This window comes from Patagioenas fasciata, chromosome 6 (genome assembly GCF_037038585.1).
Source record: "Patagioenas fasciata isolate bPatFas1 chromosome 6, bPatFas1.hap1, whole genome shotgun sequence".
Classification (NCBI taxonomy): Eukaryota; Metazoa; Chordata; class Aves; order Columbiformes; family Columbidae; genus Patagioenas; species Patagioenas fasciata.
This window is the reverse complement of record NC_092525.1, coordinates 23,185,996-23,200,340: the sequence shown is the minus strand read 5'-3', so window position 1 is coordinate 23,200,340 and position 14,345 is coordinate 23,185,996. Positions and strand designations below refer to the sequence as shown.

Below are 14,345 nucleotides of genomic sequence, written 5' to 3'. Positions count from 1 at the left end.
AGAACAGGACTGATCCTGTAAAGTGCTGAGCACCCCTAGCCCACACAAAAGCAAAGAAAGAAGCAAAGCTTGGGAGCACTTAGCATCTTGTAGAATCAATCCCATATTCTTATGTGGTAAAAAGAAACAAACAAGTAATTCCATTAACAAATCTCAGTGAAAATTCTACTTAATGAGTCCATCAATCAGTTATTCTTTGTTCGCTTTGCGAAGTCAACTGCAAGTTTTCAGCAGAGGTAAAGGCAAATCCGCTTTTACTTGCTGAATTGCCCCTTCACTGCTATTAAGCTGTGAACACGTAAGAACTAGTAAAACAACTATGACAAAACACACACAATAAGTACTCACCAGCATTTGGATTCTGAAATTCACAAGTTTACAATTAATGACAAAATACATTGATGTGTAACATGAAAGATTCAACACACTAAACTGCATGGGAGGGGAGACACCAACCAGCAGTGCAAACAGTAGCAGAGATTAATAAATGATAACAATGAAAGTCAGGTGGCTCTAAAAAAAAAAATCAGTAAAATGAGGTGATGATGACGCATTTTGTATATGTTTGAAGCAGAAAAGGTAAATGATACACTTGCAACAAATAAACACAGCCAAGAAAACCAAACAGCTTGGATTAACTTGCACATGCTATTATCCATGTTCTGTTAGGTGCCTACCTGATTTCCCACTGCACTTTTGTTAACCTGACTGCTTCTTTGTTGGGCACTAAGGAAAGCAGAGATAAAGAGTTACACTGAAGAAACTCCAACTAAGCCCATTACCAAGGAACAGATTTTAGCAGGAGGTTACTTCTGATTGCAGCACAAAAAGCTAGCGTAATAAAGAAACACAGCAAAAATCATTGCGTGTATGTGCATATTTCAACTACTTTTTCTTACAGTACAGGAAGGCCTGCTTAGCACAGAAGGGACATGCACAGCAGACGACTCCTACTGATAACCTCCTTTGTAACAAGATCTACTTGCTTTGGTAAAGGTTCCTAAAAGCACAGAGAAATTATGATTCATGTGGGTAACTTTGGAAACATTAGCCTCTATAAATATTCAAGAGAGACAAAAAGCAAGCCATTTATGTTATTTAGTGCAGTACAACAATGTTCTCCCCTGCTGGAAGCTCCTTAATAGCTTTGCCTTGACAGTTTGTTTGGAAAATTATTCTAATATTTATATGCATTTTGAGGGTGTAAATATAGCCAATGGATGAAGCTGTCACAAAGCCGGTTCAAAAAGCTGGAATCTTATAAGAATAGAGCATATTTGAAATTAAAATGTATTTTAAATGTTTTGCCCAATTCTTGAATTCCGTTAATCCCAGTTCCTGAAACAAAACACACTCCTGTCTCAAACACATACAAGTTGCCATTAATTCTAAAAGCATTTGCATTATGTGGTGGTTTGTAATTGTTAGGCCACAACATTAAAATATTGCTGGGAAGAGGAAAAAAAAGCATTCAGGCAGCAGGCTTTGGCTACTTGACCACCAGAGCAGCCACTGGTGACAGGAAGTTTTGTTTGGATTAGATTATACCATTTCATCAGGCATTGATTAACTGAAAAAGAAGCATACACATTAGATCAGCTACAAACACTGCTCTGAAAGAGTAAGAAAGAAAGATGTGCTTGGATCACAGCACATGGACAAGCTTTTCTGTGCACAGCTGCTGTTCCAAAGAATTGCTGAAGCACCAGAGTCAGCCCTGTCCCAGTTCTGATCCTGTCAGACCATACTTGTTCGTGAGAATATCCAAACGGGTGTTTATTCCATGTGCCTATTCGCTGGCCTTAGCTCTCAATCATCTAGACCCTTCTAAACAAATAACACTGCATGTCTCTGGTGCATTGTCTGAGATGCATAAGCTTTGGTGCATAAATTTTACCAAATTATGTGCACACAAAAAAACACAGCACTAACCTCTCACCAATTTTGATGTACTGAGAAACACACGAGATGGCTTTAGGAAACCCAACTGCCATTCTTTCAGTTTGGATCGGTTTTGCTTGTTTCTTTATTTTCTTTTATCACCTTAAGAAAGCTAATTAGACCACTAATATCACACTAAGAAACCCACACCTTTTAGTAATAGCCTACCAATTGGTCCTCTCTTTGTTGTTCTGAATACAAATTAGCCTTTATGTAGACTGAAGCACGTAGCTCTGTCTGAGTTACACCAACGGGAAACAAACCTGATCCCAACCTTTTACTACTCATTCTGCTAAATGAGACAAACATTAATATTCTAAGATTTCACTGTTTCATAACTTTGCAGAGTTGTCCTAAAAACTGGCATTCTTAAATCCTTCTCAAGTCAATTCACATTGCACTGTACCTGCTTTAGGCCCTGCAATGCTGCAAGGTAGTTTGAAATGCCTTCTGCTCTCATTCTGATGAACAAGGTTCACAAAACACTGCAATCACACGAGACAGCTGGCTAGAAGACTCAGCAAAAGAAAGGATGCACCGGGCAATCTGGGGAATCTATAGTCCAGGATGTTTAGATACTACAGAAGCTTATATGGTACTCAAAAACTACTTAATTTTCCACTATAACAATAGTATGATTATAGTTTAAAATGTGTATTTTCTACTCTTTGGCTTATAAATTAACACATTTTACATTTTAAATTATTCCTGGTTATCCAAGTTTTTGAGTTGAGCACAAGTCAACAGAGATAATTCTCTTCCCACCAGTACTGACCTATATAAACGCTTGCTTAAACTTAGCAGTGAACATAAGCGAAGAGCCATTTTTTATCTGCTTATAACCTGCACACAGTGGTTGGGGATTTCCAGATCTCAACTTGCAAAAGAAAAAACAACTTTCCAAGAGACTGAACTCAAGCATTGCAATTCCTTGGAAAAGACACAGCAGTGAGGACCCCGACTGAACCACACCCCACAGCAGCAGCATCCACGAGGGGGATTTTTCCAGGGGAGAGACAACAAAATAGCACCAGATATACCTGATCTTCCAGAATCCAAAACTATAAGACATGGAAGGTTTCAACTTGACAAAAAGGAAAAATCTTTTCACAGGAAGAGAGGCAAGCACTGGAACACACTGCATAGAGAGGCTAGAGAACCTCTGATTTTGGAAGTTTTCCAGATCTGATTGGACAAAACCCTGAGTAACCTGGTCTCAACTCAGTACTGACCCTCCTCTGAGCAGGAGGTTGGACTATGTGACTTCCCAAGGTCACAACTCACACCACTAACATATATGGAGTGTTTTTAGCAGGCTTTGTCCTGTCAGAAAAGGATGAAGATAAGTAAACAGCAGGCAGGTCATTATCTTGACCTCTAGAAGGCCAGCTACCATTCCTACAACATCCTGTCATTTGTCAAGAGAACCGATAAAGACATTTAGGACCTGCAAACAACTCTATAGAAAGTTGTTCAAATCAAACACATAAAGAGTGCCTGGCATTGCCTGCTCCCCTCTTAGCTTACTGAACTCCATGTTTTAAACCTTCAAGGCATACTGCCAAACATGGAGAACTTCCTTCACAGTGCTAACTAGAATAGGCCATAGTATAATACATATTGTGGTGCCAAACTTTGTTGCCAGCACCCTACATGGGTGAAACCTGTTGTGACTCAAAACACTATTATGGCAAATATGGCACGAATATGACTGAAGGAACATTTATTCTTCAAAGAGTGAAGACATCTTTAACGTTTTTATTAGTGTCAAAATGTTGGTACGAAGTCCCTGAGGCACAAACTGCTGGAAGCTGAGGGAGAACATTCTGGAGAATATTCTGACAGCCTTTTCAATTAAGCAAAGAGAACGTCAAACCAGGCCCTGCAGGGCATTCGGCTACTATTATTCTCTACAGCCAAACAGCAGGCACACTTATAATTGAGACATCCATTACTCTGAGCAAAACTCTTTCACACAGCATCCCAGCTCCCAAAATATGCATTCACAACAATGTGGAAAGACCACCAATATTATACATTTCTGTGGCCCTAAAATGGATCCAGTGGAGGCATTAGCTTGCCCGAGCTACTTCCTGAGTTGCATGTGATTCCAGACCGAGACATAAGCTTCAGCTTCAGTGAAACTAGTCTTGTGAACTGAGGTGAAGAATTCCCTACAAGTGGGACAGAGTTCAATACCACGTATATTGACAAGAGCATTCTCCAACATGTTCGGGACTTTGCAGCTTGCATCTTCACTGTCACACTTCAGGACTTGTGTTTTGAACTTATTTAAAAAACAAAACGAAACAAAAAAACAAACCAAAACCAACAGACAGTATCTCTATATACATACTTGGCAAAACCAATGAAGTCTTCATGGTTGGTGTTGATGTAAGAAACCTGGATATCAATCAGCAGCAGCACCTATTAAAGGAGATGTGAGAGAAAAAACAGGGTGAGTAAGGTAGGGGAGAAAGACCAAGGAAAAGGATGAGAGAAAAGAACAGAACTTTTCAGTTTTCTGCATTATTGAATATTCCTTTCATAATTCCTCAAGCCAAAAGCAAGAATATTTTCTAAATCCTACCACTTCTGTTCATGTGCTTGTTTAATAAGCTACACTACAGAAGAGCCATTACCTCTTCCTATTTTTTCCTGACAGATCTCATTTTTCCCACTATCTTGGCCCTTGTCCACTTTATTAATTTCAACCATACATGGCCAGAGAGCATTTAATAATATTCTAGCTCTACATTTTGCAATTTTAGCAAAGTTCTGTCTATTTGTAGCATTGCAGCCAAGCCAGCAAGGAACCCAAATCTTAAACCTAAAATCAGGGAACCTAAATTTTTGTTAGGCACTCCACAAAGAAGTGATAGGTAAGCAAGCCCTGTCCCAAAAAATGTACAGTCTGGGTACTAGCCAGCCATTCTGGCGCACACATCTGGCTTGCAAGATAAGCTAGTCAATGAAATAACAGAATGAATGGTCTCTGTATGTAGCACTTGCCAGGCCTTCAATAGCCCAGAGATGGAACTTGATTCAAACTTGACAATGTAATTTGCAAAGAATTTGCTAAGACACTAGGGAAAGCTCATGTTCACCCTTGAACAACTTCTTGCACACACATGACATTGCACTTTCCATCCATCTTCTCAGACTTCCAATTATTAGCAGGGAGCAAGGAAGAAACCTATTGCTACCAAATGGTAGAACTTAATCTCCTCAAAATATACAGTTATTTCTGTACAGCTCCTTAAACACAGCATCACTGCCAAATTCTTCACAATTTCCAGAAGATATTAAGTGCCTCACTCAGAGCAAAAAAATAGTGGGGATTTGGGTCTAGCTCTTACCTCTGAAAATATCCTCACTAATGTTTTCGTTTATTCATGATAACTGCTAACAGCATAAATAATTATGTGAATATGTGACAATAACCTATTTGAACAGTTCTTGGCATTTACAGAAAGCTGATATTTTGTACTTTGTTCTGGGAAATTCCCAGCTATGTGCACATAATGATGAATAGAATAATAAGAAAAAAGGACTCAATTATTTTAAGTGACTTGTATCTTCTTCCAAATTTTGAAATAACTGAGTGCGCTAACTAGGACACTCTGCAAGTACAAGCCCAGCAAATACAATTTTTTAAGAATTATTTTTAAGACTACATTCACAGCACAGATTAAAAGACACAGGACATGCTGCACAGCTCCCTAGCTCACACAGGGACATGACGAGAGAGCCAGGAGTCTAGAACAACTAAGGAGCTCTGCCTAGCCCTCCTTCCCCAAATATTTCTGTTGTCACACACTGCACTCTCCAGACAATAATTCCTGTTTCCACTTCCAGTGGATCTTTTCAGATGTAATCTAAGCTTTGAAGTTTCCTGGATTTGGACTGTTGAGCTGGTTGATGTACGTTCTAAGTAAGTTTCTCTTAAGATTTTTTTTTTTTTTTTAACTTCAGGGAAGGCAAGGGTCAGAAAAGCAGTACATCCATGGAATGGTGCTGCTTAACAGACTCTTGAAATTCCAAGTTTAAAAAACCACAAGCCAAAATTATTAACTTTATAGTAGTCCCTGCCTTCTAAGAACAGCCACCAGAGGAATCTGTTTCTTGCTCACTTTAGAATCCAAAGGAGAAATTACTTCATATTAATTTTCCTATTTGAGACATTGCCTTTGAAAACATACAATAGCCCTCGAGTCATTTCCAGTGGTTCTACACTACACACCTCAGCAAGTCTGTCAACATGCTCAGAGACAGACAGGGCCAAGTTGCATGGCCCAGCCCACGTGCTGATGCTATTGTTAAGCAACACAGAACTTCGGCAGCCAATGCTTGCTGGAGCTCACACATCTACTACAAAGCTTGTCACTCCTGCAAGAGCCCCAGTACAACTGCTTGTGGGCCTCACTGTAATTAGAACATGGGATTGGTATGTTAAAAAAACCCCCTGGAAACAAAGTAGAAAAAAGGTTGGGTATTTCTGTGTGTGTGTTGTTAGTTTAATCATGAATCCATTTTTCACAAACAGCTGTTGTGGTACAGGAGCAATGGTACTTTAAGCCACCAATCCTAATCTTGAGAAACCAGATTAGTATTTTCTCTAACACTTCCAGTTTCCTTTGTCAAAGTTCAATGGTAGAACAATAATTTCTCTCTCTCCCCTTCTAAAAGTGTGCAGCCAGCTGAAAAAAATGATAAAATAATAATAATAATTTAAAAAATCTTTCATTTTCTTCCTATACTTTGTACAGAAGAACTTTCCTCCTCTGCATCCGCACATCTCCCCAGACTGCTAGGTCTCCTGTTTATTCTCACCTGATCCTTGGTCTTCTCTTCTCTTTCACGAATGTAGCCGGCAACAATTCTTTCTGTTTCCTCACACAACCTTGGATATGTTGCCAACTGAAAAGTAAAGCAAATAGAAATTTACACCTGCAGAGTGATTGCAGTAGAAAATAAAGGAGTCTCCAGCTTTCCCCTTTGGAGGAAAGCTATTATTATGAATGTTTGGGCTAAAAGTAAACTACACTACAAAGCAAATCTCACTTGCTTTTAATGATCATTTTCCAGAGAAACTGGAGAGACCTAACCGTTGGATTGTTTCTGTGGTGGTGTTGTTGGATTTGTTCCCTGTGGAACATGGAGGAAAGACACTTTGGACATGCGAACCAGAGCTTATCAACCTTGGGGTGAGGTCTCTCTGTGTCTCTCTCTTCTGCTGTGCCTAATTGCAGAGTGGTGCTTTAAATAATTTCCAAGTTTCTTGTTCTTTGAAGGCTCCACCTTGTGGCAACATCGTTACATCTCAGTAACAATACTTAAAATGTGAACAGCAAAACACAGCACTAAATTTTGCCAATAGGACTGGGAAAAGAATTTGCACAACTAATTCAAGTGACGTATCTTCCAAACATTGACAAAAGTGAAAAAACCTGAAAACTCTGCTCAAAATATTGCAGTGAATCCACTTCTCTATGATCTTTGTCAAAACACTGTAACCCCTTTCTGTTTTTAAAACAATAGCTCCTTTACCTGCTCATTCATATTTAAAAAAAAAAAAAGAATTGCGTTATTCAGACAAATGCAAACCTTGTGACAGGATATTTCTCAACAACCTCAGCGTACCTCTGCTCACATCCAAGAACTGCTCCTGTACTTGCTACTATTAACATACTCTGCACTCTAACACAGTAGGAAAGCGCACATTTCAGGAAAACCATTCCCAAATACTCATAATAATGCTACATTTAGTTTTTATGAAACTCTATATTAATTTTTATATTTGCAGGATCTTGAGTTAAAGTATAATTGATGCATACAGCTTTCACACCACGAGATTCTACACTCAGGACTTCTTTCGCATTAAATGTTCAACATTTTTGTGCAGAAAGCTCATTTGTCAACACTAATGCAATGATCATAGTATCATTTTGGTTGGATCACCAAGTCCAACCATTAACTGAACACTGTCGAGTCCACCTCTAAACCATGCTGTGAGAGCCCCATCTATGTATCTTTTAAACACCTCCCAAGATGGTGAGTCAGGATATACAAATACAAGGGCGATTAAGTCCTCCTAGATGTCCACTTCTCACCTCCTGACAACTGGAGATCAGAAGTTTCGGAGTTGTGTATGAAAAAAGCACAGGAGAAGTTGCGATCCCATTACATCACAAAGAACTGTGGTGCTACCCAGTAAAGTTTCAATATACAAAGAGTATTTTTCTCTCTTTGACAGATGTCTCTGAACACATTTGAGGCCTTTGCGCTATAAAGGTTTCACTGTTTCTTCCTCTTATTAGCATTGCGAGAGAAAACTTTCAAGTACTTTTTCCTGATTTACATATCTGCAGAATTGCTGCCTATATTCCATTTCCAGTACTAATGAAAACATGGAAACTGGGGGCAACTCTTAACATAACTCCAATCATGAGGTGCATATATATCTGAAACATAGGAATCAAAAACAACAAACATTTTCAGCATTACACTGGTTAGACTTTTGCAGAAGTTGTAGTACCTTTAGAGTGTCTTACTCTGTACATAAGAGAGTTCTGATCTAGTCTCTTGATAATAATATAAATAATATAAAATGCAAGACAGGCTTTGTATTATCTACTATATAATTATGTTCTACTTATGTTACCAGATCTAATTGCAAGTTACCTTTTTAGTGCACTTCTTGACAGTGTTGATTAACTCCTGCATCACAAGATCCACACTTTTTAAGCAAGGTCCTTTCAGTTTGACTATCTGTTTTTTAACAATGGCTTCAAATGCCATATCAGGAGTAAATAAACCTGTTCTGTGGAGATAAAAGAATATGTAAGATGGTAAAAAAAGAATCATGCAAGGAAGACTCTCTTTTTACTGAATTGCCTATCTTCAATTTCAGAGGCTTACAGCTGAGCAATAACATCTCTAACAAAAACAGCCTTCAACAGAATTAAATTTGCTCCTTTCCCTTGAAAAAACAAAGTGTAATTGTGAGTAAGAATACAAAAATAGAAACACGCCCTACTACTTGAAAATGACTGCAAGAACTCTAAAAGTACCAATATAATGCAGTAAAGCCTCTTCAGCAGTGCATCAAACCTTAGAGAAGAGATGAATGGCAGCTGCAGCACTCCACACACAATTACTTGCACAGCAAACTTGTAAGAATCGTGTAGCTGTACTTTGCACTCAGAACAGTAAATGTGGTCCCATACTCAGAGTCTAATATGGAGAACTTCATAGTTGGTCACTGCACAGTATATAAACCTACATAACAGATACCTCACAGAACCAGGTCTAAACAAATCAGCCTTACTTCTCTTTCAAGCATTGCTTGCAAAGGTCTATAATATCTTGGCAGATGGTAAGATTCATTAGAAAAGTAGACTATAAAAACATGCCCAAAACTATCAGCTTGCCAGCACAAATTCCTGATCAAGACCTTTCCATCAGTAAGTCCAGAAAATTTCCAATACTGCACCACAGCTAATGGAGTCATCCATTTGAGAACTTAAGACCTAATTTTAAAACGTATGTTGGGGAAGCAGGCTGTGAGTTCACTGTAATGTAATCGTAGATCACAAAATATTGTAATTCCTAGCAGGTAACAGCTGAGTTGCACGTGACTTCAATTTCACAATCCCCAAGAAGAAACCACTTAGCCTTGGAGTTTTGGTGCATCTTGTAGGTAAACTTCCTTGTGAATAAGGACTCCTAAGCAAGAAGAAGCAAGACCTACCTCAGTGCTTCCTTAAATTGACCAAGAAAACAAAATAAATATCTGTTCATTATCTTCTTCATGTGACAGTAAAGACACAGCCAACTTAATGTAGTGCTTCTGTTTGTGTCCTCCAATCTCAGCCCTTTATGTTGGCCTAAAATATCAGTTTCTCCAAACCTTTGGAAAAGTTCAAGTAGTCTATTTCATGCTCCTTTCTCTGACAAGTTGTACTATTCAAATAAGGTAGAAATGGCCTACAGACGATTTGCATAACGTTCTCATTTCATCATTTGCTGGTGCAGAGAATTCTATTGCTTCAAGGTTTCAGGGCAGAGCACTCACCAAGTCACCTTGGTAACATAATTATACAAGTAACATGAAGAAAATTTTCCAAAAAACTAAGAACAACACAGCTTATAAGCAATGCTTTCAGAACATATTATGTAATCACAAGTTGGTAGGGAGATGTAAAAAATAAAACAAACAAACAAACAAACCAACCAAAACAAACAAAAAAAAAGCCACAAAATAAGAACTCAGGCCTTTTGGAATGTCTTCTATTGTCAAAAGAACAAAAAATGGGTATGTGTCTGATAAAGTGTCCCTCCAAAACAGACTGATGGTTCCAAAAGGAGATAAGTGGGTCATTCCAAACCAAATACCTCCTCTTCCCAAACCTAAAAATATACTGCAGACATACCCACAACCTCAGCCAAGTCACTTGTAAATCAGTCATTTCAAAAAACAGTTGAGAATAAAGGGGAGTAAGATACTGCAAGGAGTCTGCTGCAACACAAGCTGAAAGATTTTTCTTATACCAAGGCACAAGTTTTCCCTCTAAAACTTATGATTTTTCAGGAATGCAGGTACACCAGAACTGCAGACTCTACCAGGAAAATAAAAAAGTAACTGATTTCCTCTGTAAAATAATTTTCTAGCCTAAGTAAATTAAACCTCTTCAGGCAAATCAGTTGTTTGGCCCAAAACCGCTACCTGAAAAACAGAAGTGTGAAGGAGTGGAAGATAAAGGTCAGCTGCTGGGAGCAGGGTGTTAGCAATGGAGTCGAGCAGTCAATAGCCAGGAAGTCTGTAGGTTCAAGAGACTACACTCTCTACAATGTGAATGGCCTTGAAAACACGGGAGCACTTGCCTGATACCATGAATGTTCTTGATGGCATAACTTATTTCCCTCCGCAGTTCCTTCTCATTGAATTCCATCTAGAAGAACAAAAGCATATGAAAACATATTAGGGTCAGTTTTTTAAATAAAACAAAAAATATTACCTCTCTCAGTATAACTGGAGGACAGGCAAGTTCAACTGGCAAAAATACTAATTTCTATTTATACTAAACAAAGCATAAGCATTTTAGAATATTTCAACACTAAGGCTACAGGCAGCAGTAAGGATTGTTGAAAATTATGCACTCTTCCATTCCATATATAGCAACAGCTGGCACGATCTTGCAGAGCTGACAGAGTAAGCCAGAAACAGCATTTGGAAGATGCAACTCTTTTTTAAAGCCCCGTTTCCTAAAGTGATGCAACTTCTGTGATCATGGTCCATTTATCCTCCCCTTCCCAGTTTACTGTTTCTCAATGAAATTTAAGAGAGTAGTGGTCTCAGTTATGAATTTATAAAGCTTTTCTTTAAGCTTCTTGAAAGCCAGCTAGCTGGAAGAGAAGTTAGTGTTGTCACAAACAGAAGGGTCATTACCTAAGCCCAACTGTCAGCTGTGCTGTTGGACGGCTAGACGACCTACCACATTTAAACCCTGGAACCAGCCACAACCCTGTCTTGTTCTTATCCAGCTGAATGCTGGGGAATGTCAAGGCAGTTGAACATAAAACAGGTAGAAAGGAGGTTTAGGAAAAGTGTAAAAGAATGGGGACTAGAGAAACAGTAGGGTTCATGGCGAGGGGAAGCTGAAGTCACTGCAGTGAAAGAAATATCAAAGAATATATAACATACATTCATAGAAATCCAGGTTTCATCAGTTCACACCCCACTGGACCTCTGTTTATTGTTACCCAAAGGATGGGTAAGCACGAAGAGATATAGCAAGAGGAGAAGTATTATCTCAGAACACCAAATATGCTTCTGCTCCACCTCCCACTATGAAAACGTAGGACTGAAAGTTGGCTTTGGTTTTATGCTTTGAACACAGGAAGTAGAAAACACAAAAAATGGCTATTTTCCACAACTTTACTAGCTACTTGAACACAGTAACTTATATCTACCAACTATAGTTGTTTGCTTGCCCCATCTAACCAGAAGGAAGATGCCATTTGTGATAAAACAATTAAAAAAGCATGGAAAATTTTAAGAACTAGGAATATAATTATTTTCTAATTCCTATATTTCAGAATTCTTAGCATGTCTTAGTATCCAAAACCAGAAATGAAGCCAAATGTCTCAATTACCACTTAACGTAATTTATTCCACAGTTAAGTGCATGTTCTTCTAATCACACCTTATCTTGGCTTTACTACTATCAGTATGAACATAAGAACACATAAATAAAACACAAAGCACACAATCAAGATGGATAAATACCTTTACTAGTTCAAAAGGAAAACGTTCATGGAAAATGCGGTTGATTTTGGCACCTCCTGAAAGTTCTAGTGTATCAACCTGATCTCCTGATCCTTCGATTCTTTTTTCAAAGTCCACTGAAAACTGCTGTACCATCCTAAATTTCAAAGTGGGGAGAAAAACACTCAAAAACCAAACACAACCATTTAATCAACATTCAACAACCAACTCTTACTTCAGTTCTATGTGACAACCAGTACCTATTAAAACATGTTTAGGAATCAACAAAAGTATCTATAACAACTCATTCAGCTAAGCTACCAATCCCTAAAAATCTGTAACTATACACACCCCTTCTCTCTCACAGGACATAGAGCAGTATATTATTTTCTTTCTTCATAAATGTTGTCTTTTTAAAAAATACTGTTTATTAAACTGTATATTAAAGTCAGCTACAAATACAGCATGGTACCAGGCTACATTCATGTTTTATCTATTATCACAATAATTGTACACGTAAATTTTTAACTATTTTTAAGACAATAAAAAGTTATAGCAGCCTTTTTAGTAGGATAAGTAAACAAAATTCCTGAATGTTTACGTACTGTATTTGAATAGAAAAGCACGCCCATTATTAGATAGTGTTACAGAAACTGCAGAGCTCAATGAGACAGATCAAAACAAGCAAAAATCTCCAATCTTACAGCAAAAGATATCATTTGTGGAGAGCTTCCTTCTCCACAATGACCTATTGATCTTTCTAATATCTTTCAAAAAGATACAGTGCAATACCATATGTGAAGCAAGCCACTGTATTGATTCCGTGCTGGGAAACTAGGAATAGATTGCTAAGGAACTGACTTTCCCATACCAAAAAGCTAGGCCGAAAAGCAGTATTAACATGGCAGTGTGGCAGTTGTCAGTACCACAAGCTCCAGCTTATTTGGCTGGGCTTAGACTACTGTAGCAGGAGCATTTAGACAAACACACATGACAATTCCTCCAGTTATGGAAAATTCATAGATTGGTTTTTTGTTTTTTTTTTTTTTTTAAGAAAGTACAAACATTTGGTCATAACATTTTGCATGACAGATTCTGACAAAAAGTAACATTTCATATTAACTGTACCTAAACCTCAGATACCTATATATGGCCAGTTTAACAGAATTATAGAAAAAGTCCAAGAGTAGGGCCCCAAACTTAATTTTTGAAGAGGATGGCAGAAACTTAAAGTTATCTAATGGGATGAGGTGAGGCAGATTTTTTTCTTATATGCATTATGGAACTCGTTCTCAAGAATCAGAGGAGAGAGTTCTAGTTATGTTACTTTCCATATCCCAAAAAGAAAAGTGAGAAGAATTTTTATTGACAAAAGCGGTCAATTTATCTCACAGTACTTACTTAGAATGAAGTAATTAGAAAAATGTTAAAATACCAGAACAAGCATGAGATACCAGCAACATCTAAGAATTCACAACACTTCATATGTGTTTCTAGCAGTTCAGTCACCAAATGTACAGACTGAAAAAAACCACCCATGTTGTACTGTCATGGAAGAGTCAAGGTGATGTCCTTCTGCTTCTGCAACCAAAACATCTGAAATCATGAGGGACAGACTGTTTTGGACAGAGTTGTTACAAAACCAAGCACTAAATTCGAGCCTTCAGCTGGCTCAAGAAAGCCTCTCTAGTTCAGGTGACCATTTTCTCTCCTGAATTCTAGATTTTTAATTGGAGAATGAATCCTGCTCAAAACATATGCATTTTCACAATCCAGTGCTATTACTATCTATATCATATAACAAGAGAGGGCTGAAAACCTTTGAAATCAGTCTGAGTAGCAATGTGACAACAGTCATACAAAAAAGAAGAGCTAGTTATATTTTACATCTCTCTTTTTTTTTTTTCCTTTAGATGCTTCCTCTTCTTAGAAGTAAATTTTAATCCCATGTGAACATAAAAGTGGCCGCAGAGGGCTACAATTAGAAAGCAAGATAAAGTGGCAGACCATTCAGGTGAAAAGGTATGCAATATAAGTGTATCAAGCACCCCTGGAAACAGACCAAGTAAGGAAGCTGCATAAAGCAAAGCAGCAGGTACTAACGGGGCTTCAATCAAAATGTCAGCATTGCCCT

General features: G+C 38.0%; 1 protein-coding gene across 1 annotated transcript in view; it reads right to left on the bottom strand.

The window, feature by feature from the left end:
- DNM3 (dynamin 3) overlaps positions 1-14,345 on the bottom strand; it is a 179,175-nt gene that overhangs the window by 131,493 nt on the left and 33,337 nt on the right. Inside the window, 6 exon segments of the mRNA XM_065842415.2 lie at positions 678-726; positions 4,298-4,368; positions 6,775-6,861; positions 8,626-8,764; positions 10,828-10,895; positions 12,233-12,368. Coding sequence (XP_065698487.2) covers positions 678-726; positions 4,298-4,368; positions 6,775-6,861; positions 8,626-8,764; positions 10,828-10,895; positions 12,233-12,368 — 550 coding nt within the window.